The 27,922-nt window shown below is 52.8% G+C and overlaps 2 protein-coding genes across 5 annotated transcripts in view; one reads left to right on the forward strand and one right to left on the reverse strand.

Moving 5' to 3' along the window:
- Positions 1 to 22,033, forward strand: part of Adamts7 (ADAM metallopeptidase with thrombospondin type 1 motif 7) — a 46,132-nt gene extending 24,099 nt beyond the window's left edge. Inside the window, exons 9-25 of one of the 3 annotated variants that reach the window (XM_042281417.2) lie at positions 7,523 to 7,667; positions 8,230 to 8,322; positions 8,690 to 8,835; positions 10,024 to 10,193; positions 10,506 to 10,639; positions 11,462 to 11,582; positions 12,656 to 12,900; positions 13,174 to 13,300; positions 13,624 to 13,750; positions 14,159 to 14,372; positions 14,664 to 15,639; positions 15,790 to 16,034; positions 16,962 to 17,114; positions 17,452 to 17,625; positions 17,706 to 17,852; positions 18,722 to 18,884; positions 21,629 to 22,033. In XM_042281417.2, coding sequence (XP_042137351.2) covers positions 7,523 to 7,667; positions 8,230 to 8,322; positions 8,690 to 8,835; positions 10,024 to 10,193; positions 10,506 to 10,639; positions 11,462 to 11,582; positions 12,656 to 12,900; positions 13,174 to 13,300; positions 13,624 to 13,750; positions 14,159 to 14,372; positions 14,664 to 15,639; positions 15,790 to 16,034; positions 16,962 to 17,114; positions 17,452 to 17,625; positions 17,706 to 17,852; positions 18,722 to 18,884; positions 21,629 to 21,786 — 3,538 coding nt within the window. In that variant the 3' untranslated portion in view covers positions 21,787 to 22,033. Of the gene's footprint in view, positions 1 to 7,522; positions 7,668 to 8,229; positions 8,323 to 8,689; positions 8,836 to 10,023; positions 10,194 to 10,505; positions 10,640 to 11,461; positions 11,583 to 12,655; positions 12,901 to 13,173; positions 13,301 to 13,623; positions 13,751 to 14,158; positions 14,373 to 14,663; positions 16,035 to 16,961; positions 17,115 to 17,451; positions 17,626 to 17,705; positions 17,853 to 18,721; positions 18,885 to 21,628 lie in introns of all 3 variants that reach the window. The other 2 variants (XM_042281415.2, XM_042281418.2) reach the window with 2 other exon arrangements.
- A 2,397-nt stretch (positions 22,034 to 24,430) lies between these two features.
- Positions 24,431 to 27,922, reverse strand: part of Tbc1d2b (TBC1 domain family member 2B) — a 71,541-nt gene continuing 68,049 nt past the window's right edge. For both annotated transcript variants that reach the window (XM_006985036.4, XM_042281420.2), the window contains exon 13: positions 24,431 to 27,863. In XM_006985036.4, coding sequence (XP_006985098.2) covers positions 27,668 to 27,863 — 196 coding nt within the window. In that variant the 3' untranslated portion in view covers positions 24,431 to 27,667. The remainder of the gene's footprint in view (positions 27,864 to 27,922) is intronic.

Consider the following 27,922-nt stretch of genomic DNA (forward strand, 5'->3'; position numbering starts at 1 on the left):
ACGGGTGGGTGCTGAATGGGTGGTCCAGCAGTCTTTCCACAGCTCGTAGAACTCTCAGCATCACGTACAGACCACCCACTATCCCTATATGGCCACGCCCCTCAGTTCTCTGTGAATATGTTTCCTGAGCCAGTAGACTGAGACATGGCTTCCCCTGGCTGGGTCCACAGGCACACATGTAACAGAGGCCAGGCTCACATATAAAACCTGTCTGCAAGTCCGCACCCATACAGAGATGAAGGCACAACCACTCAAAGTGATGAGGGATGGCAGCAGTCCTGGGTGTGTGTGGGGTGTAGGAAGGTGTAGAGGGACAGAGACCTCTCTTGGAGTCAGGGAAACGCTCTGAGTGCTTTTAGAGCTGACACTGAAGCCGGGTAGGAGAGGAAGCTGGGCATAGCGGAAGCCTGGCAGAGGCAGGACCCAGGGAACCGGACGGGGTGAAGGATCAGGGGGTGGTTGTGGGGTGAAGGGGCATCTGCAGCTAGTCCAAAACAGCCGACCTGAAGAACTCCAGGTGTCTCTGGGCTGAGGACTGCTTAGGCATGGTGGAGAGGTTGCAGCATCCATGCGCCTCTCCTGGTCAAGGCAGGGAAGCCCTGCTCATGCCTCTTCTTAAAGTTAGGGTTTTGCAGGGTGGGAGGCAGGCTTGGTGGAGTGTAGGGTTCTTTATCTCACCTCCAGCAACTCTATGACTAGAAACTGGGGCCAGGGAGGGAAACTGGCAGTTGACAGCTCTTCCCAATATTGACGTGACAGTAAGGCTTCCCACTGGAGTCACCCCATGTCTACTCTGACCCTATGTGGGGTGACCCGGCCCTGCCATAATCAGCACAAGGAAGAGCCCTGAGGGGATGGCTGATGGGTGTGGGGACCTTGGTGTATGTCCAGCTGTGTGAGGAGCTTGGCCATGAGCCAGCCAGAGGAAGGAAAGGCTGCCCCTGACTTTTCCTAAGCAGACTCAGCTCTGAGTACATCTATAGCTTGGGGCCAGCCTCTTACACTCAAGGACGTGAAGGTCCAGAGAGGGTGGGTGGTAGCCCAAGGTCATACAACATTCACAGAGGAAGGGAAGGCCAGCCGCCAGCTGCTTCTGTGACTTCCCAGGCACTGCTGTGGGTACTTCTATAGCTTGAGATTGTTCCCTTGGACATGAATGAGGCTGTGATAGTTCAGAGAGGATCAGGAGTAAACTGAAGCCACATAACATCCTCAGGCAATTAGAGAGGTACATCGCCATCTCTCTAGCTGTCCGGCATCAAGCCCATAGGTGCCCTGAGCCCAGCAGGTTGGCACAGAGTCACAAGGGACTAGTGTCCCCTCTCCCTCCCTTGGCCAGATTCTATTTCATTTTTTTCCCCCCTGGGACTTCTCCCTCTGCCTGCTCCAACCAGAACCATGTTCATCCTGGCTCCCTGGCCTGGTACCTTCTGTCCTCAGATTCACCTGGCTTGGTGTTGTACTCATCTCCCACTGACTGGACCTGTGTCCCACAGATCCTCCCTCCTATTATTTCCTATTAAGTCCTTTCTATCTGGTGACCTATTTTTGTGTGGCTCAACCTAGTTGCCTATCTTTGTGGCTCAATTCTCTTTAGGCTCTGGGCCCCGAACCCTCCTCCCATCCCTGAAGGACCAAACGAGCCCTAGGGGGCTGGCAGCATGCTGCCACCCTCCTGCTTCCAGAACATTTAGAGTTAATCAAGGCAGGGGTGGTTGCATGGGGCTTGGGATGTCCCTCCCAAGCTCTGTTGCCTCCCTGCTTCTTGCCTGCTGGTAGCACTCCATGGCCACCTTTCTGGGCACCACATCAGAAGGAGTGTGTGATGGGCTGTATCTGCTCACATTGGTCCATTCTCTTGTCACTGCCTTGGAATGCTGGCTAGAGGAAGGCAGGAAGGAATAGGGAGTAAGGAGCAGGGGGCAGGCCCTCAGGTCAGGGTGGGAGGTGGCTGGGCAGCTGTTCCCCCAGAGGCCTTTTGTTTTATCAGCTGTGGTGTGATGGTTTCCAGAGCCTGGCCCAATCCAGCCTGGCCCCAGGGTCCCAGCAGGGGTAGAGGCTGCAGGAGCTAAGAGTGTAACTGCTTGAGGGCTTGGTGGACCCAACCTTTGGGAGAGAGGTGCCAGAGTGTCTGTGGTGGGACAGTGGCTTGTGCCAAGGCCTGCAATAGGGGTGGTGTGGGGGACCATCTCTCACTCCCATCATATTTCTCCAGAGTACTCTTGAGTAGGAACAGCAGGAAATATTAGTTAGAAGGATAGAGGGGAGAGAAACAGATAGAAAATACAGGATAGCCTCTAGAGGGCTTGGATCCTAATCCATCAGGCCCTGACTGTCTCTGACCTAAGCTAGTAAAAGGAATGCCAAGGAGTGGAGCAAAAGACCTCCTCCCAGCACAGCCAAGTGCAGACCATCTCGGACACCTGCACTCAGGCCCATGGTCCAATCATCTTCTCTATGCAGACCTGCTGGGTAAAGCCACTGGGAAACCTAAAAATGGGCTCCAACAGGTCCCCCCTTCTTAATATATAAAAAACAACTCCCCATTAAGAGCTCACAGCAATCTCCATAGCTGTCACACCTCCCAGGAAAGGAGTAGAGGATGAAAAAGATGGCATTTCTTTGTTGGAATGGGTCTAAGGTGACTATAGCAGCCTTAGCCCTTTCTAAACCAAAAAACTCTTGATGCAACTGCATCAACCTTAAAGACTCCCTTAACTTCATCATTAACATTAACAGTTTAACATAATTCTAACAAATATTTCTATACATAGTTATAAGTCTCTTAATCTTACAGCTTAAAGCAAACTCAATAGAACCACTTGAATCTCTTGCCAACAAAACATAGGATAAACTTCTGATGTATTCACATCAAACTTAAACATTTCCCTATCTTCACCAAACCATGGTGCATCAATATCAATAGGTTAACATTACTATATATAATTATAATTCCTACAAACCTACTCTCTTTCTTACAAACCCACATTAAAAAACAATTTCTTAATAGCACTATACAAAACATAACATTAATTTACTCAAGTAACACTAAAATATTTTTTAAGTTAAATAGATTGAGGATATTAACACTCCCCCTTTTCTTTATAATTTTTTTTAGGAAAAAAAACCCTCAAATTTCTCTATTTAAACAGTTCCATTTTAAGCAGTTCCATTTTTACATAAATAGTTCCATAAATCAGCATTGATAGAGTCTATATACATAAGTAAATTCAAAATTGTCCCATTGCAGTGAAATTATTCCTGTTCAATTCATTTCCCAAAATTCAAATAATAAATTCTGGTACCAGCCTTCCAAATACGAAGAAACCCATAACCAAAACCTTTTTGTAGTTTTATCTCATTTTTTTATTAAGTTCAAAAAGTTCAAATAAATTCTGGTACTAGATTTCCACTTCCAAATATGAAGAAATGTTCCTCACAACCAAAAACTTTTTGCAGTTAACAATTTTAGTTCAAACAAGTATCTCTGCAACTTTCGTTCTCAGGTCAGAGACATTTTTAGTGATAGCAGCATTTTATGGCACTTTTTCCTTCACGATGAAAGCTATTAGTTCCATAAGAACTGGATGGTGCAAAGTCCTCTCAAAAAAGACTTTCTTTTAGCCATCAAACAGAAAAATGCAATGTTTTTGCTGCTAGCTCAGGTCTTTCTGCACTGTGTTGATGTTCCATAGGTCTCAGCTGTGGGTGCCTGGCTGTGGTTGTTATGCTGGCTCCGGCATCTGCCATTCTTAGCAGCTTCTGGAGCTTCTGAAACTGCTCAGACTGCCAGCTTGCAGTCTACTATGGACACTGTCTTCTGCGTCCCAGTTTCCTTTACCATATACATTAAGCATAGGTTCACATTCAACATTTACACTTTTTCACAAACTCACATTCAACATATTCTTATTTATACTTCTTACAAGTTTATTGCTACATGTCTTAAAGAAATTCTGAAGATCTATTTTACAAACTTATATTCGTAAGAAAATTCTATAGGGCCAGGTGGCGGTGCATGCCTTTAATCCCAGCACTTGGGAGGCAGAGCCAGGCGGATCTCTGTGAGTTCAAAGCCAGCCTGGGCTACATAGTGAGTTCCAGGACAGGCCCCAAAGCTACACAGAGAAACCCTATCTCGAAAAACAAAAACAAAAAAACAAAAACAAAAACAACAAAAAAAGAAAACTCTATAGGACTACCTTAACAAAGATACTTCTTTTTTTCTTTTTTAAACTTATTTTGTCTTTTTCTTTTTTTTTAACTTTCATTTATTTATTATGTAAACAGTGAGTGAGTGGCCTGCAGGCCAGAAAGGGCACCAGATCTCATTGTAGATGGTTGAGAGCCACCATGTGGTTGCTGGGAATTGAACTCAGAACCACTGGAAGAACAACAGCCAGTGCTCTTAACCTCTGAGCCATCTCTCCAGCCTCTGCAAAGATACTTCTTATTCTTAACTAACTTATACTAGGAAGAATCTCTTAGCAAACTCTCCATAGAGCTACCCTTAGCAAATATCTAACTTAGCAAACATCTAAAAGAGATTTTTTAACACCTAGCAAATATCTAACATAGCAAACACTTAAAAGATTTCTTAACATTTAGAAGAGATGTTACATTATCTTCCAATAAGACAGAGAGTAATTTTCTTTGAATTTCATTTCAAACCCAAAAAGAGAACAAGAAGAAAAAACTTTCTAAGGAACATTCTGTTTCTGAATTGCTCAGCTAGTCATTCCATAACAGTCAGTTTCCCATCATGAGAAGATAATTGTCTAAGTTGGAGTGGGGTTCCAGACTGGCATCATTCAGCAGGTTCCCCTGCTAGACTATTTGCCTTGAAAGCTTAATGTATTTCTAAGTGACTTCATTGCCCTTAACTCTTTGTCATCCAGCTACTGTAAAAAAAAAAACATTCTGTGTAGGCAATATAAGGCATTTTCCCAAAGGAGCTAAAAGTGGCAAAGCTCTGAGCTCCGTTTCCTTACAATTCTTTCTTCTTTCTTAATTTTTCAGAAGCTGTATTTTAAGTTTACTATGAACAACTTCTAATGCTATCCATGTTTCTTTGGAATCTTAAACTTTTTTTGTTTTAAGTATCTCCTGTGAGGGAAGCTGTTTGTTTGCTCTCAGCTTTTTGGGAAGTAAATCTAAACTTTTCAGCAATGTTTAGGAAAAAATTTTCATTTCGAGTTAAAAAAACAATTTTACCGGGCAGTAGCCGTCTTTAGCAGAAAAACTACCTTTCCCAGAATGCATTTCTCTTATATCAGCCTGCTGTTATGAGGTACCTTTTGGATTATTTCCCATAATTCTTTTCAGGTCTGGGAGTCAACTTCTGGCTCCCTTTTTACCAGGCTTGCTTTCTATTGAAAATCAAGAGTAAATGAGCTTTCCTCTTCACTATGGGAGGTTTCTTGAGTCAAAAGAGTTCTGTTCTCCCTGAGCTGGCCTTAAGCATTTCTCTTTCATCGATATTGGCCCGGGATCAGAAGCGCACATAGAGGCGGGCATCCCTGATACCAAAATTTCCTCAGGGCTTGTTCAGGAATGAAAGCACTTAAAGCAAAACTTTCCTACAGCTCCTTCAGGGAGACTTTCCCTGGCAGACCTTTATCTAGTCCTGCTTGTTCCTTCCTCCCAGCTGCAGAGCTTCAGATGCCTCAGGCTGTTCCTCTGCTAGCTGCTCCTGGAGAGAGGTCAAACTCGAGCAGCTTTCCCCAGGTCCTGGACCTTCCAGGGAGGAATCTGTCCCTTCTCCATTTCTGTTTTCAGGGTCTGTGTGGTTTGTGCTCATAAATCAAGCTTCTACTTTTTTTTTTTTTTTTAAATCAAGGGAGGTGTTTGTTATCCCTAAACTCACATGAGGACAGGTGTATTTTCCTAATCAGGCCTTTCACCTGACCCAGTCCCCAAACTGTTGCATGCATCCCTTTGTTCTGTGGCTTATTGCTGGAGGCAACAACCCTTCAGGGCTTTACTCCCTCTCCTCACCAGGAGTCAGTGTGGGAAACCTAAAGTGCTTGAAACAAAGCTTTTTTTCAGAGAGATTTCTTTTTGCAGCCATGGATGCTGCATAGCCCCACCTACCAACTCGGGGCTCGCAGTCAGGCGGGTGACTGTGCCATTCCCGCTGGCTTTGGCTTTGCTTGTATGCTAGTAGTTTTTCCCCCGGTTCCTGCACCTTTCTGCCTCAGCTCCACCACGCTCGAGGAAGCTGTTCACAACTGCAGGAACCCCAGTATCCCCGGAATGCACTCAAACTCGGGGGTGCTGGCTAGTCACTTCTCAGTTGTTGGTTAGAAGCGAGGATACAATGCTAACAGAGAGGGTTTGCATTGCTTCAGGGGATCTTTGCATTAGGGCGATTCTGAGCGACCTTTTCATCCTGATAGACACCCACCCAGAAACAAAGTCCCTGATGCCTCCCTCAGTTGCACCTGCAGCTGAGAGGCTTGGCTTTACTGTGTCTGTAGTGCCAGCAGTTTCCTGCCCCATACTGCTCTCTGTGGCTCCCTGTCTGCACTTTCCCGAGTTCTATGGCTAGGTTCTAGTGACGGAGGGAATTTCTATTGGCTTGAAGAGACAGAGCTTAGAAGAGAGGTTTTGCCCTGTTCCAAGAGGGCTTTTTTTTTTTTTTTTTTTTTTTTTTTTCTTAGAGCAAACTACAGGTGAATTCCTATATTCATCCAGGTGAATCTAATTTTGCCCTTACAGAAAGAGAAACTGAGAAAGTAAATTCTGAAAGCCTTTTCCAAGAAAGAAAGATTAAGGGTTTTTTGTTTGTTTGTTTGTTTCGAGACAGGGTTTCTCTGTGTACTTTTGGTGTCTGTCCTGGATCTTGCTCTGTAGACTAGGCTGGCCTTGAACTCACAGAGATCCGCTTGGCTCTGCCTCCTGAGTGTTGGGATTAAAGGTGTGTGCCACCACTGCCCGAAAGTTTTTTTTCTTTTCTTAGTTCCTGTTCAGTGGTGCCATCTGTGGGGGACTGTCCCTCACCCCCACATTTCACCAGAGTACTCTTGAATAGGATAGAGGGGAGAGAAACAGAAAATACAGGATAGCTTCTAGAGGGCCTTGATCCCAATGCATCAGTCCCTGACTGTCTCTGCCCTAGGCTATTATTAAAAGGAATGCCAAGGGTTGGAGCAAAAGACTTTTCCGCAGCACAACCAAGTACAGACCATCTCAGACACCTGTCCTCAGGCCTGTGGTCCAATCATCCTTTCTATGCTGGGTAAAGCCACTAGGAACATGAAAATGGGCTCCAACAGGATGGGATATTTCTTAGCTGGCTGGAGCTCCAGGCAGCTGAGAGAGGTCTACAGGGCTGCTTTGCTAGGCTGGGGTCACATAACCTGCTGGCCAGGTGGAAGATTGCCATTTTCCTACCACTTCTACAAGTCCTACCTACTCTGTTCTCTCCCCCAGGCCTTTCTTGTGGGTCTCAGGCTGCATTCTTGACCCAGGGACCCTACTTTACCTTCTCATTCCATTTTTTTTTTTTTTTTTTTTGCAGCCGTGGGTGGGGCCTGTGCTTGGATGACCCTCCAGCCAAGGATGTCATTGACTTCCCCTCGGTGCTGCCCGGTGTCCTGTATGATGTGAACCACCAGTGCCGCCTTCAGTATGGGGCTTACTCAGTCTTCTGTGAGGACATGGACGTGAGTATGGGTATGGGAGGCACAGGCAGTGGCCCTCACCAGCCTGAGAATGCCAGGCTCTGAGAAACTCTGCCTGGCTTGGGCTGGGCTCTCAGGGGCATGGTGTTACCTAATGTGACCTGTGGCAGAGGTCTGGCTTTGGGTGACCACAGGCCCAGATCTGGATTCTGTATCAACTGCTAGGAGACTTTGGACAAGTCCCTCAGACCTCTGGATTGGGCTTTGATGAGAAAAAAAAAAATCTGCTTTTCAGGGTCCTACAGTGGATCCTGTACAGACATGACATAAGCTTCTACCTTGAGTGTTTCAGGAGGTGTACCTGGGGGCTGGAAGAGGTGACCCGCTGGAGACAGCTCTTAGCATCAATGCAGCCTAGAGGGTGGCCCCTCCCAAGGACCCCATGATATCATGTGGCTTAGGGGAGAGGCCAGAGGAGAAGCAGACAGAGGAGCCTCTCACTTGCACACTCACATGATATACTGTCCCTATGGAAAGTGTCTCAGGAGTTCTTGGGGGACACTAGGGGCAGAGTTATGAGGGTAATGTCCATGCCTCTTTGCAGAACGTCTGCCACACGCTGTGGTGCTCTGTGGGGACCACCTGTCACTCCAAGCTGGATGCAGCTGTGGATGGTACAAGATGTGGGAATAACAAGGTAGGTGGGAAACCTCAACCCTGGCTGAATCTGGGGGGAGGGGAGGCTGCCTTCCCTCTGACCATGCCTATCCAGACTTTCCCGGGGTCAACATTAGCTTATCATCCTGTGCTGTTCTCCGTTGACCCTCCGCTTTCTCTGGCCCAAATTGCCATCACGAAATGGGAGCATGAGTCTCACTTTCAGCTTTATCTTATTATTCATTCAGCTTCACCGTGGTGTCCGGGTTGTGGGTGACCATAAAGACTATCTTACACCTTCCACCCTCCTGTCTTTTGAGACTGTCTTGTCCGCTTGGTTCTCACTGCGGTGAGGATGACTGATAGGTGTCGGGGTTGGGTTGCTCTGCCTCCATCTGTCTCAGTAGTGGTGTCTCAATGGAGAGTGCGTCCCTGAGGGCTTCCAGCCCGAGGCGGTGGACGGTGGCTGGTCCGGCTGGAGTGCCTGGTCTGTCTGCTCGAGGAGCTGTGGCGTGGGTGTACGGAGTGCTGAACGACAGTGCACACAGCCTGTGTGAGTGCGGGGCCCAGGCTGGGATAAAGGACCCGAACGGAGGGAGCCAGCTGATCGCAGAGACTACCTCTGTTCCAGCATCCGGTTCTCGAAAGTATCCCTAGAAAGACCAAGTCCAGTGTCTAAGTCACCATGGGCCACTTCCAGGGAGTGCTCTGGAAGCATTTCCCCAGAGCCGACTCCATTGCAGAGAGGGGCGTGCTCTCTAAGAGCCTGGGGAGATGCACCAGAGACCTCGCAGCAAAGGCAGAGGCTGCGAGGAGGAGGGGGCAGAGGCAAATGCTTGGAATCTGGGCCCTGGGATGCTCATGGTTCAGGGCCTCCATCTTTACACAAGGACCTTCCTTCCTCATTGCTCCTCTGGACCTCAGTGTGCTAGACTCTGTAATGGGGTGCCAGCAGAGCCCTCCTAGTTAAGTTGCCATTGGGTACACTCAGGCAACATGGGTAAAGTGCTGGACCCTCCCAGTGCTGTGGGAAATGCCCAGCACAAGCTGCTTCAGGCCTCCGAGGAGACTGGCAGCATGGTGGGGTGGCTGTGGCCTGGGGTGAGCTTTCTCATCCTAAGGGGACGGTGGAGACTCAACGAGACAATGAGCTGCCTGGCTCCCTTGGACAATCTTCTTTGCTTGGCTGCCAAGGAGGTAGAATTCACAACCAGTTCCATCTCAGGGCTGGTGCTTCACCAAGCCTGTGGTCTCTACCCCTCCGCGTGTCTCCTCCTCCTGCTCAGCCAGAGTGAGGCTGGCCTGGCTTAGATGCAGGTTAGATGCCAAGCCAAGGCAGCATCTCACTTCGACCTGGCCCAGGGTGCTGCCCCCAGGAACAACTCTTAATGACATAGGGCTGGCCTATCAGCTCACCGCATCCTCCAGCCCCTCAGCACCCCCCCCCTCCTTAGAGGCAGTCCAACTCCATTTTAGAGATGAGAAAACTGAGGCCTAAAGGATGGCACAACATTTGCCCATGGTCGTACAGCGGGTCTGGGCTGCACTCAGGGCTCTTGCTGCCACTCTGCCGTAGATCCTTGGAGACAGGAAGGATGTGTGGGCCAGAGAGTGGCAGCAGCCCCTGAGGGCAGGGCAGCATGACTGAGGACCTCGGGGGGACTCTGGGTGCAGAGGATGCAGATGTTGCTTGGCATTGGGTACTAATAGCATGCTCACGGCCCCATGGCTTTCCTCGTAGGCCCAAGCACAGAGGCAAGTACTGTGTGGGGGAGCGGAAGCGGTTCCGGCTCTGCAACCTGCCCGCCTGCCCTGCTGGCCGCCCCTCTTTCCGCCAAACCCAGTGTAGCCACTTTGATGCCATGCTCTACAAGGGCCAACTGCACACATGGGTGCCTGTGGTCAACGATGGTGAGTCCTGCTACCCGTGTGGATGCTGAGGCCCAGGGGTGGGCGACGTATGGGCCCCAGTGACATAGGCCCACCTATAGAGGTCCAGATACCACCCCCAGCTCTTGGCTGCCCCCTGCTGTTGTTTGGGGTAGCTATTCATTCCCAGCTTCTCAGTCTGCAGTACTTTGCAGGTAGCTATCAGTCCCGCCAGATGCCCTTGGCCTACTACTGATGTGTGTTACGGAGGATGAGGGAGTTTTCCTGAGGGCTGGCCTCTGTGACGCTTGCTCTTTTGCTTTCGCTCCACGAGTCCTCCCCTTGTCCCCTCAGAGAACCCCTGTGAGCTGCACTGCCGGCCCTCCAAACACTCCAATACAGAGAAGCTCAGGGATGCTGTGGTGGATGGCACCCCTTGCTACCAAGGTCGGGTCAGCCGTGACATCTGCATCAATGGCATCTGTAAGGTGTGTGGGAAAGTAATAGCCTCACCGGCAGGCTGTGGATCCACCTCGAGGTCTTTCCTGGCTTTCTCCAGGCTGCGTGCCAGCCCCTGCCCTTGTCCCCTGACTCTAAGACAAAGCCTCTATGCCCCGCTGTCTCTGGCATGGGACACCCCAAACTTGGCTCCATATTCTCAGCCACTACCATCTTACCCCTTTGTCTCCATCAGCTGCCTACTGCTCATCCCAGCGTGCCTGCCCATACAGCCCCAGCCATGAAATCAGAGCCTGGATGGATGCAGGCAACTGCCTCCGCTCTGATAGGAAGGGGCTGACAAGGTGGTCCTGGTGCTATGCCAGGCTCTGGGCCTGCAGAAAGCACTGTGTTTGGAAACAGTTCTTCTGATTTCTAGTACTGGCTGCTCTTTCATGCCCAGTGCCCAGCCACCTTCCTTACCCTACCTCTTGCCTTGAAAGCTACTGTGCTACAGACCTGGGTTTTGGAGAGGCCTAGGAAAGAGGTGCTAATCCAGTGTCTTTGATATTGGATCTTATTTCTGGAAAATTCCATCATGTGCCAGACTCCATGCTTATCTGTGGCCTTATTTGAGAGAGACTTCCTGCCTTTTGTCTCATGTGATGCTCTTAACACTCTTTTAAGGCATGAACTGATGTCCCCCTTTTCCATCAGGGGAAGAGAAGCTCATGTGTGTCAGGCAGGATGACTGCGATAGGACTGGACCCAAGCAAGGGCTCTTGACCTCCACCTAGGGTCTCTCTTCTGGACCCTGGTGGATACCCGGAGGGGGCCGGCAGCCAGCACAAAGGGCCTCCTCTCTGTTTCAGAATGTGGGCTGCGACTTTGAGATTGACTCTGGTGCCATGGAGGACCGCTGTGGTGTATGCCAGGGCAATGGCTCTACTTGCCACACCGTGAGCAGGACCTTCGAGGAGGCTGAGGGCCTGGGTATGGTTGGGACTGCTGGGCTGCCAATGGGTGCCTATAATTCTATTCCCTGCCCTCATGGTCCTTGCCTAGACTGGCCAGGACCCTTACAGGAGTCAGGGAGACCCTGTGCCGAGTGAGACCTGTCTTAGGGGTCCTTCTATTCTAGGGACTGTGAGTGGTCTGTAGTCCTTTCAGAGAGAGGGCTGCTGTCTTCTGAAGCTTCAGAGACCTTCCCAATGCCATGCCTCAGCCTTGGGATCTGACTTACACATATGGCTTTTAAGTGCCAACTGTGTGCCCAGCTAGGGGGGGGGCACCTAGGTGAGGAGCTCACAGGGTGACAGAGCCTTTGCCATGACGAATGCAGTAGGCTGTGTATTTTAGGGAGGGAAGGAAACACCAAGCTACAAGGTCTTACCTGGGAAGTCAGGGAGGACTTCCCATAGGAGGTGGAGACTGAGCTGGATGATGATGGACTCAGGACACTGGGTGAGGAGAACCCCAGATAGAGCCTATGTTGGAGCCTGGCCCTGCAAGGCAGGTGGGCTGTGAGGCTATAATGCTGGGCTCCACAGCTCGCATTTCTTTCCCAGAGCTGACTTGTATCCCCATAGAAGCCTGTGCAGATTACCTAGTCTCAGTGCTTCTTTTCCTCATCTGTAAAATGGGGATAGCAATAGTGTCTATGTTATGGCATGGAGTAGCATTGGGCATACCCAAGAGTGGTGTTACAGAATAGAAAGAGAGAAGTCAAGCTGACTAGAGAAGAGGAGAAAAGCCCAAGCATTTTGGCTTTCCAGGATGGGAGAGATGATGGACAAGATTGTGAAAAAGACCAGTTCAGTCTTCCGGGAGAATGATGCTGGGCCATGGGTCAGAGGGGAAGGATCTGTGGGCCTTTTCTAAGGCTTCGGTGACCTAGAGTGGATATAATACCTGCTCTTCGGGGGGGGGGGGGGGGAGACTCAGAATCCTGAGCTGATGGTGGAGTCTTTGGCTTCATCAGCAGAAACAAGAGGAAGCAAGAGGGTGGGGGAGAGATATGACTGCTTATCCCAGGGCCAAACACTGTGTACCACCACTGCCAACAGGGTACGTGGATATAGGGCTGATCCCAGCCGGAGCCCGAGAGATCCTCATTAAGGAGGTGGCTGAGGCTGCCAACTTCCTGGCCCTGCGGAGTGAGGACCCAGATAAGTACTTCCTCAATGGCGGCTGGACCATCCAGTGGAATGGGGACTACCAGGTGGCGGGGACTACATTCACCTATGCACGTACAGGCAACTGGGAGAACCTCACATCCCCAGGCCCCACCAGTGAGCCTGTCTGGATCCAGGTACCTGTCTCTCGAGGCCAGGATGGGAGGAATTAACCGGGGTGGTCCCCAAGGTAGGATATACAGGGGAAACCTTAGGGCTGCCATAGGGTATGGTTCTGGACCAGGCTCAGCTGCTAGGGCCTCTGAACCTCTACCTCAGTTTTCCCATCTCTAGAGTAGGTCTCCAGTACAGCTGAGTTCGCAGAGGTGGCTGGGGATGACCTTAGGCGCAGGTGCTGGGCAGATGGAGAAGGGGTCCCTGGGCTCACAGGCCCCGTTTGCCGGTTCCAGCTGCTGTTCCAGGAGAGCAACCCTGGGGTGCACTACGAGTATACCATCCACAGGGACGAAGTCCAGCCACCCGAGTTCTCTTGGCACTATGGGCCCTGGAGCAAGTGCACTGTCACTTGTGGCACAGGTGAGACTCACACTCGCTGAGCTTGCTTGTGCGTGATCACGTGTAGTGGTCACCCCAGGGCTTTAAAGTGGGTCTGGTTATTTACTTCCGTTTTATAGAGCTGCAAGTCCTAAGCCACTGGCAAGAAGCAGCGGGGTGGGCCACTGGAGTGTGTCGTGGAGGGAAGGCCGGGAGGGCAGTGAGAGGAAGTCATGGAGGCCTGCTTTCACCCTGACAGAGGCAGCGGAACCCTGTTCTGTGAGGGTCTGGGCAGAGCCGATGTGTGTGTGTGTCTTTTGAGGCACCCTGGTGCCAGGCCCAGGCTGAATCCCCATGGCTTCCAGGTGTGCAGAGGCAGAGCTTGTATTGCATGGAGAGGCAGGCTGGACTTGTGGATGAAGGACACTGTGAACATCTGAACCGGCCCGATGACCGCCAGAGGAAGTGCAGTGAGGAGCCCTGTCCCGCCAGGTAAGCTTACTGTCCCCAGCCAGACTTCCAGTTCCTAGGTGTCCTGCTGCTCCTGCCTCTGCCTCTGGACCCCGGTAGCTCTGGAGAAGAAAGCTACTGCTTGGGGCCTCTTTTCCCAAGTCAGAGGCATCAATCAACCCATGGACCTAGCTTGGCCCTGGAGTGCACTGGGGCAGCTGGTGCCAGTATCACCACTCTTGATCATTCCTTGTCCAGACCCCCCAGGGTGAAGGTGGTGGGACTGAGGGGCAGGGCACCAACCTGGGGCTTGGGTCTCTGGGGATTATTCGCCATTCAGCCCTGCCTGAACCCGAATGGCCCGAAGTTATGTCGTGGCCACCTTTGCTCATGAACCTTGCTCATGATGGGTGCTAATGTCACACTCTCACCACATGTGCCCCTTCCCAGGTGGTGGGCAGGGGAGTGGCAGCTGTGTTCCCGATCCTGTGGACCTGGAGGTGTCTCTCGCCGGGCTGTGCTCTGCATACGCAGTGTAGGGCTGGATGAGCAGCGAGCCTTGGGACCACCTGCCTGTGAACATCTTCCTCGTCCCATGGCTGAAACGCCATGCAACCAGCATGTGACCTGTCCTGCCACCTGGGGTGTGGGGAACTGGTCCCAGGTAAGTGTAAGGAGGAAAGGAGACCTGACTTTGGTACCACCATTGCCTTAGATAACTGTTTGTTACCTGGGGTGGGAGGGAGTCTGGGGCATTTCTGGGACAACACTGTTCACAGAAGCCTTGGGGATCAGGAGTTCCCAGACATGCTGACTATCATCTTGAACTAAGCATGACCATAGAGGGCTGGCTGAGACCTCTATCACTAGGAAACCAGCCATAGGCAGGTTCTGCCACCATGCCCCAGCTTCCCCAGAAGCCCCATCCTGGCTTGAGCTGTGACCTCCTTTGCAGTGCTCTGTGACATGTGGAGCTGGCATCCGGCAACGAAGTGTCCTCTGCATCAATAATACCGAGGTCCCCTGCGACGAAGCTGAGCGACCAGTGACTGAGGCCGCTTGTCTTCTGCCTCCCTGCCCATGCCCCATGTACATGACTGGCATAGACGGCTCTGGCAGTGGTTCCTCCAGTCCTGAGCTCTTCAATGAGGTTGACTTCATCCCACACCGGCCGGCCCCACGCCCTTCACCGGCATCCTCACCCAGGCCAGTCAGCATCAGCAACGCCATTGATGAGGAGGATCTGGAACTGGATCCGCCGGGGCCTGTGTTTGTGGATGACTTCTATTATGACTACAATTTCATTAACTTCCATGAAGACCTGTCTTATGGGCCCTTTGAGGAACCCCATCCAGACCCGGCTGATACAGGGGGTTGGACGGCACCACCCCACATCAGACCCACTGAACCTACCTCAGATACTCCAGTGCCTACTGCTGGGACTTCTGGAGTTAAGGAAGAGGGGGTCCTGGGAGCTTGGTCCCCTAGCCCGTCACTCAGCCAGGCTAGCCATTCCCCACCTATATTCTTAGAGCAGACCCCTGTGAATCCCTTGGCCAATTTCTTGTCTGAGGAAGATGCTCCCATGGAGGCCCCCGAAGTTGGGCTCCCCAGCTTGCTCTGGCCCCCTGCTTCAGCTGATGACATGGTGACACCTGTTGCCCCTGGAAACCCTGATGAGTTACTAGTGAGGGAAGACAGGCAGGGCCAGCCACCCACTCCATGGTCTGACCAGAACAAAGTTTCCAAAGATGAGAACACCTTGGGCCATACGTCACCAGCTCTGCCCCAAAGCCCTATCCCCACACAGCCCTCTTCACCCTCCATCAGTACTACTCAAGCCTCTCCTGGTCCTGGTCTGGTGGAGGTGTGGACAGGAGGGCCTGTGGTCTGGGACCCAGTGTTGGAGGATGACCTAAAGCCTGTGCATGGTGAGCTGTGGCCCAGTGTAGAGGTGGCTCCTCCTCTCCTTCCTCCCGTGGCCACTGTGCCAGGCATCTGGGACAGAGACAGCCCCCTGGAGCCAGGGATTCCAACCCCAGGACCGGACTCACAGAACCTGAAAACTCTGGCATTTCCAGGGACCTTCCTTGTGACAGCACCAACTGATCTAAGGAGCGTGGGACCGATGGACCAGCCACAGCCTCCTCACCCTGAAGGGACCCTCAGCCCTCTGCTGCAGCCTAAACCAGCTCAGGAGACTCATGCTAACAGCAGCGAGGACCCTGAGGTCCAGCCTTTGCAGCCCAGCCTAGTGGAGGATGGCTCCCCTACAGATCCACTGCTTGCCAAGAATGCCAGTTGGCAAGTGGGCAACTGGAGCCAGGTGAGTGGCAGAGCACCCAGGATGGTGGGAAGTTTGAGCTGCCGGACCCTGGGACTCAGTTTTAAGCAAAGCAAGACCCAGCTGTGTTCATCCTGCCTCCCTTGGAGAACAGCATAATGGTTCCTGGGATTGGCTGACTGACAGCCATGGTGGGCCGTGGCTCCCCGAGGCAGAAAGAGTATTATCCCAGCTCCCGTGTAGCCCTGAGGCTAGTCTGTCTCTCCCACTGGGCCTCAGTTTCTCTACTGTGAAGTGGAAGTGAAGTGAGGGGCCCCGTCTGCTGGAGTTTTTGAGTCCTCGGAGGGCCGTTCCTAGGCCACATGCAGGGCTTCAGAAAAGTCAGTAACTATAAATCAAGTGCAGCTGGGAGGAATGTCCTCAAACTGACCTGCATGCCCCAGAAATGGAGATGTCACATTAGCAAGGGTAAGGAAGGCCTCCTTCCATGGATTCCAGACCCAGCGCTGCCTGGGAGGGCTTGGCTAAGGATTTAGCTGAGACACAGCCAGGCTCCTCCAGATGCTTCGCCCTTTGTCACCCTTCAAAGTCTCCCCCTCTTTTGTTAGGGATCCCATAATAGTCTGAGTTGTATGGAAAAAAGATGACCCGTGCCCCTTCTCTAGATTCTCATTGTGAGAGATCCATAATCTGGGGTGGAGAGAGACAGGCTGAATTCCTACTCATTTAGCTGCTTGGATTAGGGCCCAGACTTCCCTGGTTAGTGAGAAGCCACAGGATGGCCGGGTAGGTAGGTGGGTCTACGTGGCTCTTGGGAGCAGGGATAGTTAACTGCTGGTGACATTTGACTTGTTCTTTCACAGTCTCCGTGGGAGGTGGGTGGAGGCAGATAAAGATGTGGGGCCATCTTCGGTGGGGCTGGCCGGGTGAGGGTCTGCTGGGCTTACAGACAGCGTCTCTGGCCCACAGTGTTCCACCACTTGTGGTCTGGGCGCCATCTGGAGGCTGGTGCGCTGCAGCTCTGGCCGTGATGAGGACTGCACCCTTTCTAGCCGGCCCCAGCCAGCTCGCCATTGTCACCTGAGGCCCTGTGCTGCCTGGCGCATGGGCAACTGGAGTAAGGTGAGGAAGGAGGGAGCCCTGGGTCTCATGGCCGTGGTTTGGAGATGGGCAGGGCACGGTGAGCGCCATGCCACCGTCTGCATCCTGATCCCGTCTGTCCTCATCTCCCCGGGCCCTGCTCATGCTGCTGACCTTCCTCTCGATTCCTACCACCCACCATTGGCTCACCCTAATTCCATGTGTCCTGTCCTCTGGGGTTGTCACCTGGTGTCCAAGTCTTCTAGGGTTCTTGGGCTCAGGCTGGAAGGTCTACCCCCTGCTGTACCATAAACCTCACTGGGTCATATCGCATGCATGGGTTTAGATTGTGTCTATACCTGTGTTCTTTGGTCTCCAGTGCTCTCGCAACTGTGGTGGAGGTTCCTCCACAAGGGATGTACAGTGTGTGGACAAGCGGGACCTCCGGCCACTGCGGCCCTTCCACTGCCAGCCTGGGCCTACCAAGCCACCCACCCGTCAGCTTTGTGGGACCCAGCCCTGCCTCAGCTGGTATACCTCTTCCTGGAGAGAGGTGAAGCCTGGGTCTTGGGGGGTAGGGACTGGGGACACCCTCAGACCCTGGCTGTACTCGATGCCTCCCTGTTCTTCCAGTGTTCCGAGGCCTGTGGCGGTGGCGAACAGCAGCGTCTGGTGACATGCCCAGAGCCAGGCCTCTGTGAGGAGTCGCTGAGACCCAACAGCACCAGGCCCTGCAACACCCACCCATGCACGCAGTGGGTGGTGGGGCCCTGGGGTCAGGTGAGCGGGGTTCCTTGGGGAGGAAGTGGGATCAATCCTTGGCAGATAGCTCCTGGCCCTTAGGCTTCGAAGGATGGGTTGTAGGGTGTGCTGTGTGGTGGTCTCTCTCTGGCCACCAAACATACAGTAGTGACCAGATGAAGTCCTTGTACTTTGCCAGGGAAAATCAGATAGAGGAAAAATTGCTATGTGGGGTAAATCTTCTGAGGAGGAGACTTTGGATGGATACCTAAAGGAGTCAGTCAGTGATGCCAAGGAAGGGATGATGAGAATAGCAAGTGCTGAGCCCTAAGGCAGGAATGATGGGGGGGTACTTGGGGGGGTGGCACAAGGACAAGTGTGGCAGAAGCGGAGTGGAGAGGGGCCCCCAAGGGCAGGGCAGCTCTCTGCTGGGCCTGCTGGGAGCTGATTGGTTCAGGAGCCTCAGTGATTCCTCGATCTACTGGCTGCTGAATGATGGGGCAGGAGCTTGGCCCTGTGGGGCCGTTTTCTTTTCACCTTTAAATTGGGGGCAGCCTAGAGGAGCAGGGAAAGAATTAAGTGAAGAACATGGAGCCTGTATCGTGCCAGCGCAAGTTAAATCTGAGAGCAGGCTGACTCGGGGTGGGGACCCTGGCTGAGACCCTCTGCTGCCCATGGCTTGCAGCCCTTCTCCTGTGTCTTTTGGGCACTGTGGTCTCCCCCCAGTGTCTGCCTTCTCTGCCCAGGCCTCTTGGGTGAGTTTTGCATTCCTTCTTACTTTCGTCTTGCCCTCGCTGCTGCAAGGGGGGGATGCCTCCGGTGACAGTGGGGTTCAGCACTATGCTCTACTGGGTCCCCGACTGTGGTGGCCGGTCCTGGGGACGTTCTGTCCTCTCTCTCCTGTGCAGTGCTCAGCCCCCTGCGGAGGTGGAGTTCAGCGTCGTTTGGTCAAGTGTGTGAACACTCAGACAGGCTTGGCAGAGGAAGACAGTGACCAGTGTGGCCATGAGGCCTGGCCTGAGAGCTCACGGCCATGTGCCACTGAGGACTGTGAGCTGGTTGAGCCCCCACGTGAGTGTCTCCCTACCCCTTGGGGATGGTGGGGGAGGGGGAGAAGGATGGCTGGGACCTGGAGACTCATCCAGATGTCAGTCCCATAACAGCTGCTGTTCTATTTACAGTTCGCTCAAACCACGTGGTCACCGTAACTGGGAGGCCACAGGGTGCCAAGGTCCCAAACTGGGAATCAGCCAGGGGGAATCCCAGCCACCCAAGCATCCTTGCAGGCAGCTTCTGTAGCCTCGGGGAGTTGAAGGAGCCCCCTGACCTCTCAGCTGCGGAAAGCTTTTCTCCCTTGGGGTCTTAGTTCCCACAGTGAGGCGAGGATGGCCTTGGGCTCTGGGCACTGCCTATTCCTCAGAGGATAACTGCCTGCAGTGAGCAGTGGAGCCCCAGGAAAGACTCCCTCCCAGGGTCCTGCTGCCGCCGCCGCCGCTGCCGCCGCCGCCGCCGCCGCCGCCGCCGCCGCCGCCGCCGCCGCCGCCGCCGCCGCCGCCGCCGCCGCCTATGGGCTTCCTGGCCAGCTGGGCCAGTATGGAGCAAAGGTCTGAGCCAGAGGTGGCTCTGAAAACCACCTCCTTCCTGAGGCTCCAGCTGTCCCCAGCAGTGAGAAACACAGGAAACAGTATGGCTCTTGAGTCACATCTGGGCACCCATTCACCAGCTGCGTAGTCTTGGGCTCTGTTTCCCTATCTGGATTGTCATTTCCTCTTGCATAAAGGGGCTGGCAACCCTTATTTTGGTATTGGTGGGGTCTGAGGGTGAAGGGCTCAGTACTGCCAGGGCCCCTGCTTAGCACAGGCTAGGCCATTTTACCCTCCCCTCCCCTTTCAGCAGCCATTATTGTCCTCCATACAAAGGCAGGGGAGTCTGAGGCCACCTCTGACACTTGAGGGAACCCAGGAGCTTGGCATTTACCTACGGGGTTGCCACACCTATCCCCAGGACAGTTGGTGTGTGTCGGCCCTCATCTGCCTCTCCCTGCTCTGCACAGCCTTCACTACCAGCAGCTGGCTCCCGTGGTACAGGCTCAGGACCCGAGTAGTTACTGCTGTGCCATTCTATCCTGAATCCCATTGCCTCAAGGTGCTGAGGAAATGCTAGCCTGGGTTTGTCAAGCCATCCCTGCTTGTCTTGCTCTCATCAATTCCCCGGATCTATCCCTCTGAGACACTTCAGCACAGCTATGCTGGGTGCTGTACCACAGTGCCTGCCTTCGGGGCTGACAGTGCCCATGGCTCTTCTGTCTCTCGTGCCACGCTCAGGGGTGGCAGGGACTATGGTCCCAGATGGTGCAGAGTAGGAACCGAAGCTCTACCAGAAATAGTGTGGCTTAGCAGACTGTGGCCTTGGAAGGTCTCCCAGGGGGATGGTGAGGGTGGGCTCAGCAGGGACCCGTGGAGGTGGCTAGAATGCTACACAATGCTCACCCACATGAAGAATTTCTTGCCCCTAGTGAAGGGAGCCAATCAGGGAAGCATCTTGGATCCCAAGCTCCTGGCTGGAGCTTCCAGGATGTTTTGATGGCTTGTGGGATTGTATGACAGGACATTTGGAAATTCTGGAAACTCCAGGGTGTGTGATCACCGTGGCAAAACAGCTGACATGCCTAGTCATGTGGCCTTCCCCATGGAGGTGGGGGCTGTTATCAAGAGGAAACCTTCCCCCAAGTGGTTAGGCCTGCCTGAGGTCGTTCAGGGGAACTAGTGTGCAGGCTGATGGAGTTTGCAATTGCTGCCTGAAAGGTAGGGTGGGGAGCCTTTCTGTTGCCCTCTGCCACACCTGGGGATGTCCCAGAGCAGGGCTCAGCTGTTCGCCTGTTCTTCCTCCCCAGGGAGTCTGCAGAAGTAAGCAGGGGTCTGGGCAGCTGTGGCTTCAGCAGCGGCAGCAGCAGCAGCAGCAACAGCAAGGCAGTAGCACTGGGAGAGAAGCCAAGGGTCTGGAAGCAAGCCACTTCCCAAAATAGCTTTCCCAGGAGAGCCAGCCAAGCCTCAGCTCCTGACAGTCAGGGCTTGAAGAGTCACCCTCTCCTGTGCCGTCACCAGAGGTTACACCCAGCCTTAGGTGCCTACTGATGACCTTTGTGGCCCTGGCCCAGTCCCATTTTCTGAACTTCATGACCCAACAAAATGGGTGGCTATCCTGCCACACAAAAGTTGAGGATGAATACGGCCCACATTGGGGGAGGGGGGAGAGCAGCGGGGGGGGGGGGGCAGGGTGGTGTGGTGCAGTGGTAGCCACAGAGGCATGTGGCACTCTACAGAAGGTGGCAGGGAGGTGGAGTGGATGCATATTGGCGCAGGTGCATGAGATAAAGTTGTGGGCCTGGTCCTGTCGGGTACCATGATTGAGCAGGGATGAAGATGGTACTCGAAGGCTTGCATCACTCCTGGGCAGGCTCCTGGGCATCTCATGGCCTCCCGAGGTGCTCAAGGATGGGGTCTCGGAACCTTTCTTCCAGAAAGTTAAGTCCAACGGTGTCAGTAGTCCAAGGGCAGGTGAGGCGGGGACAATAGCTAAGGACTTGGGGTTCTGATTCTGGGGACCTCCTTCAGAAACTGGGTCTCCTGCCGGCTGCTAGTCTTCTTAAGGCGAAGGGGTGTTTATTTGGGTTCACAATATATCACCACTTCTTCTTGAGATGAGGGGGGGTCTTTCAGCTCAATTTACTGGGTGATGAAGTGTGGTTCTGGGTGTCATGCCCACTGATTTCTAACCATCTCCCCGCACCCCTTCTCATCTCTTCCCATTCCCAGGTTGCGAGCGGGATCGCCTGTCCTTTGGTTTCTGTGAGACATTGCGCCTGCTGGGCCGCTGCCAGCTGCCCACCATCCGTGCTCAGTGCTGCCGCTCATGTCCCCCACTCAGCCGTGGTGTCCCTTCCCGGGGCCATCAGCGGGTGGCCAGACGCTGAACAGAGGCCTGGCCTCCACCAATGCACATCAGAATGCACAGACAAACTGACCCATGACACACAGACCTCAGCGCCCCACCACAGGCTACGGTGGAGCCCTGCTCCTCCTGCCTTCATGGTGCTAACCCCATCCCTGTGCAATGGCAGGCTGGGGACCCCCCCCCTCCTCTCAGAAAAGGTATTTTTTTATTCTAACAGTTTGCACATTTGTTATTGTTTTACATAAATGAATATCTACCCTTTCAAAGCTGTTGTTCGAATTTCTGACGGTCTTATAATAAAAAAAAAAAAACCAGAGCCAGGTATCAGGGTGAAAGCTGAAAGATCAGAGAAGCAGAGCAAGCCACAACCACCACATATTACCTCACCAACTGTACGCATCCTCAGACTGAAATCCTCTGCGTCTTCACCCGAAAGGGTCTCAACTGAACTGCTTTAGTTCCTGTTTCCTCACGCCTTACATACCTTTCTCTGCCCTGTCGTCACTTCCTGGGATGAAAGGCACATGTGCTTCCCAGTACTGGGATTAAAAGCGTGTGCCACCACTGCCTGGCTCTGTTTCCAGGGTGGCCTTGAACTCACAGAGATCCAGACGGATCTCTGCCTGTAACTGACAGGATTAAGGGTGCCACCACTGTCTGGCCTCTATGTCTAGTGGCTGACTCTGTCCTCTGATCCTCAGGCAAGCTTATTTGGGTTCACAATATATCACCACACAAAGCAGCTTGGCCTTGCCTTGGATTGGGAGGACCTCCAACATGACCTCTACCTACCTCTCTTATCAGATGGCTACTACCCTGTCCCTTGTGGAGGCCTCAGCAGACAGCAGCTTCTCTGTTCCTATGGGGGCAGATCAGCAGGGCCAGCACAGAGGCCATGCAAAGATGCCTAATGTAGACGTGGAAGCTCCCGAGGTGGGTGGAGATGGCACATATATCTCAGAGGCTTACACAGCAGGAGCAGCAAGGTCTTTGCAGGGGGGCACAGGTTGGCAGAGGCCCAGGGAGTCCTGTTCCCTGCCCCCACTCATTCCACACCCCTGCCCACTATCTCCCGTTAAGGTCCTCAGAGACCTGGGTTTCACAGAGATGGAGCCAGATGCACTCATGCACCTGAGGCTGTCTTGTCTCTCACGGGGACTACCTGTGGCATGACAGCGGGCACCTGCCAGGTCTGCTACTTGAGAGCAGCCGGGCATGCAGGTACTTTGAAGAGGGTTCTGGACCCTGGTCAGTGACAGGGATAATTAGGCCTTCTTCTCAGCCTTGGCCCCTGTCTGACCCTTCCTTCTGGCTGTGAGTCATCTTCTGGGAGGCATTACTGCTCTCCCTCAAGTTTGAGACACAGGAGTTGTAAAAAAAAAAAAAAAAAAAGGGGGGGGGCACTTATCACATTTTATTCTCCAGAGTGAGGCGTATGTGGAAGCATGGAGGGATCTGATCACCGAGAATGTGGGTACAGTGGAAGTCACTGCTTGGGACCAGGAAGCGGTGTCACAGGGTGGAACCAGTCAGTGCTGTGCCTGTCCCAGGACTTGCTCTACCTGGGAGTGGGGTGGGGGTGTGGGGTGTGAGGTGGAGCAGGGGCTATTGCTCTCAGGAGTAAAGGTTTTCGTCTAGCTCTGGGTTTCCTGTTCTCCCACCATCTCATCCTGAACATGAGCAGGTGAGAAGTTCACAGTGGAGGGGGTGACTGGAGATACAGGCCCAGTAGAGACGCTGGGCTCCAGGCAGGTCCTATACGTGGCCTGGCCAAATTTAGGCAGTCTACCAGGTTACTCAGGAAAGCAAGTCACTGGTGGCCTGTGTGCATCCAAGCACTACCATGCTGAGGGTGGAGAAGCATTGGGTTTGCTTCCTGCCTGTGTCTGCAGCAGCCCTGTGGGCCCAAAGAGGCCCTGGAGACCCACAGTCTGAGTAATGGCTTCCTACAACCTTGCCCAATCCACTCCCCATGGCAACTCCTCACCAAGATGGGAACAGAGACCCATACACAGCAGGGCTTGGCACTGTGGTAGAGACCTAGGGTCCCTGACCCAGCCCTGGCCTCTGCCATTACTATAGAGCTGTGGGACCTCGGGAGCCCCCCAGCCTTACTGAATAAATCCGTGTCTCTGAAAGAGCAGCAGCTTACCAGGTCCAGGCCTACACTGATGAGTCCTGCCCCCCTCTGCCCCCTCCCCCACCTCACGGAAAGACATTTGGTCCTAATCATTCTTGTGTTTTTCCAGAGATGGCTGGGGGAGTCCCTAGCGTCAGCTGGGCCTGAGCTGTCTGCCCAGACAGGAGGCAAACAAACCATGACTCAGGCTGGGCACGCACAGCTGGTGCGAGAGGGTACCTGTCTCCCAAGGGGTGGGGGTGGGGGGGTGGTGGTAAGGACTGCTCCAAACACAGGCAGCATCTCACTATGACCCCAACCTCTGCCCTCAGCTCTTGCCCACAGTTCAGTTCTGGCACTCAGGTCTATCAGTGTTGAGAAGGGCATCCTGTCCCTCCTATCCCAATGGAACCAAGGGCAGGGACCTAAGAATCAGCAAGCTGGCAGAATGGACAGCACCCCATCCCTATAATGCACACCCCATGCTCCAAGCCCATGCAGAGGCCTCCATCACAAATGACTGCAACTACCTTTCAAGGCAGAATGTAATACAAATTAGTTTATTTCTCCCTTTACAAGTCTAACATTGAACTCGAAGATCAGCACAAAAGCTGCTGTGATACGTAAGGACGGTCACTGGTAGTGTGCCCTCAAGTCTTCCAGTTGCCCACAGGGGAAGGACCTCACACACTGGGCACGCATCCAGCCTCTATCTTCAAGGACTTCCCTGAACAGGCCCACCAAGAGGCGGGTGGGTCAGGAAGACAGCACTGTACAGAGTGAGGGGGGCGTGTGCAGTCACAGATAACAAAACCTGACTGGGTGCTACCTAGAGGACTTCCTGTATCAACACAACACAGCTAACGCCAGAGAGGTAAACAGCGACCAGCTACTGTTCAGCTGTCACCATGGCTACGCGCAGCACCAGAGGCTACCTGGGTGAGCGAAGTGAGGGATGGCCGAGGCTATGGGGAGAAGGCGGAACAGGAGGGAACTGTGATTTGGAAGGCTCAGGTTGATATAAATACATACAAGGGAGTTGTGCACACAAAATAGAACTTGTTATATAAAAGTCGTACAGAATCTAGAAAAACCTTAATAAAATAAGTCTATAAAAATATAAAATGTAGTGAAAATATAAAAGTATTAACAGTTGAAATATTGGTAAGTCCCATCAGATGGGGCACTGAGGGCAGGGTAACCCCCCTCCCCGCCCCCACTGTGGCATGTGCATGTGGACCCACATGCTGGAGGCTATGCTTTGGGTTTCTCAGCCCACAAGGATCACCAGGCAGGAGCCACGGGTTGCATGCTGGGTAAAGGTTCAAAAAAACAGCAGCTGCATGAGGCGGACCGACATTAGGGGTTCCTGCCACGGTGGCCGGTGTAAGTCTGGAACCTCAGGGGCACTGGGGGGTAAAGACAGGTCTCAGTGACGAGAGAATGGGAGGTGATGGCTCAAGTCTCTGGAGTTCTGCCTGGGGAGGAGCCTGCGTCATTCTGCCCCCAAACCGGAGGGCAGGCAACTCTGCCTTCTCAGCTCTGTGGACGCTGAATCCTTTATTCCAGGGAGGAGAGCCCGCAGGTGTACATTTCTGAGTTCTCTTGCGACTTTACCTGACCACTGACGCTAACTGGGGAACCAATGCTGCCTCTCGGGAATGGCAGGACAGCATACCGGGGATTTCTTCTTCTTTGCATTGCTGAGATGGAGCCCAGAGCCTCACATGCCAGGCACACATTCTACCACTGAGCTATGTCCCCAGTATTACCAGATACTTTTAAGATGCCTTTACTGGACACACAGGACAAAAGCAGGCCAGTGCCAAAAGAGCATTTATGCTGAAAACATATTTGGATTGACTGGCATCTTCTTTCTAGTGGGAAACCGACATGGCGACTGAAATCAAGGCAAATGGAACTGAGCCATGGGGCTCCAACCCCATCCTACTGCACCTCCTTAGCAGCTGTCCCCAAGGCTGACAGCCATCATTACACATGGGGTGGGCATTTTTCCGGCATTTGGCTTCAGGGAGGCCCTGAGAACAGCAGTGAGACCACTGTCCAGCTCAGACAGCTTCCTGAAGAAGCCGCGCCTTAAACCACCATCCTAAAGATACAATGCTGACATTTTTTTATACCTGAAAAGAGACAAAGGTTATTGGCTAAATACAGAGACCAGCTCCTTTTACATGGTAATAAACGAAGTAACTTTTAGAGAAGTTGAGCACAGGCTAGATGCTGAAAAACCGACTCAGCCATTCAAGTGCTAGAAAGCAGATAGCAAAAACAGGAAAACCGGTCATGGAAAAAGCACTTCTCACAACTGCCTTGCTCCAATTCTTAGTCTGAGTGTGTTTATACTAGCTAAGGATTGTTTCCGATCTTTTTCCAGGTAGTGTAAGATAGGCTGCTTAAGGCTGTTTCCCTTGTGTTCCGATAATACTGTTAGAAAATGTTTTCTCATGACAGTCGCTCATCAGGGATGCTTAGGACTGAGCAAAAATAACCTCCCTTGTCCAGACCCTCCCTGGGCTTCAAGAAGGAAGTGTTCCAAGTCCCCAGAGTCCACTATGCCAGAGGCCACAGTGACCCCAGCTCCCTGCTGAGGACAAGGATGACAAAGACTGGGAGAGCTCATCACTCCTGTCCTCCAGCAGAGGTGCTTCCAGATCTAGGAAGCTGGCAGTTAGCCTCACTCCCCACCCAGCCTCTGGGCACAAGAGCTATCAGAACCCTGGCCACTGCCACCCAGGAGCCCACCAGCCACAGCACTGCCACAGGGGAAAGTTTCCCACGTTTCCTCATGCAGGGGCGGGCCTACTGCAAGGCTCATTTGGAACCCCGATCCGGCCACACTTGGAGAATGGCATCTCCAAGTCACCCCCCAATGACAAGAGCTTTCCATAGCAGCTCTTGGAGGTGTGCCAGGCTCCCTGCAAGCTGGGACAGAGCAACTGGCAAAATTGCTGGCAATAAGAAGTGTGGGGGCTGGCAGCAGGGCAGAGTGAGTGCTACCAGTCTGAAGGGCCATGTATGAGGGCAAAGGCTAGTCCAGAAGGGGCCGTGGCTGGCAGTGTGAAGCCACCAGCAGAGGGCTCCGAGGCTCTCTAGGAAGGACGGTTCTGAATAAGAGTTGTGCTCGTTTTTTAAAAAAGTCCCTCTTCTTCTTCTTTTTTTTTTTTTTTTTTTGGTTTTTCGAGACAGGGTTTCTCTGTGTAGCTTTGGAGCCTGTCCTGGAGCTCTCTGTAGACCAGGCTGGCCTCGAACTCACAGAGATCCGCCTGCCTCTGCCTCCCGAGTGCTGAGGGCGTTCACCACCAACTGCCTGGTCCCTCTTCTTATGATGACCTTTTGCCCCTGGAAGCAGCCTCACTGAGGCCCTGTATGCATTCCCCCACAGTGCTGTCCTTGAATGAAAAGAGCCTGGGGAGATGTGGAGCACAGTAGTTTTTGTAGGGTGAGACACTCATGATTGGCAGATGCTGTAAACAGGCCCTTGGAAACAGTCAACTGGGGAGTCACCAATCGGACAGCAAGCGTGACTGTGATGCATGTGACTGAATGCCATGACATGGAAATGGCTGTAAAGCCATCGGACCTCTCAAATGGGAGGTGAGAAAGTGCAGCTTAGTTTTTTGGACATCTGCTCAGCAGATAGCCAGAGGCCACAGATGTTACATTTTGGCAGCTGAATGAGCAGAAACATGCCTGGAGTTAACCCCTTTGCTACTTTTGGTTATGAAGGCAAGAAGAGCAGCATCCTAGGGTGGGGGTTCATTCAAGTGTCTTCCTCCTCATCGCTGACCAGCTCGCCTTTGTCAGGGCTAGTGTCCCGCTCACGCAGGAAATCCTCTCGGATGGCCTCCAGCTCTGTCAGCTCCAGCCGGACCTTCTCCAAGTGGTAGGTTCGCCGGTTCCGAATCTGACGCAGGGGGAAGGGGTTCAGATCCCCAAAGGAGATGCTGATCAGCTTCCTGGTGGGACAAAGGGCAGAGGCAAGCATCAGTGAGGTCAGGGGAGTGCTCAGAACGCT

This window comes from Peromyscus maniculatus, chromosome 7 (genome assembly GCF_049852395.1).
Source record: "Peromyscus maniculatus bairdii isolate BWxNUB_F1_BW_parent chromosome 7, HU_Pman_BW_mat_3.1, whole genome shotgun sequence".
NCBI classification, from domain to species: Eukaryota; Metazoa; Chordata; class Mammalia; order Rodentia; family Cricetidae; genus Peromyscus; species Peromyscus maniculatus.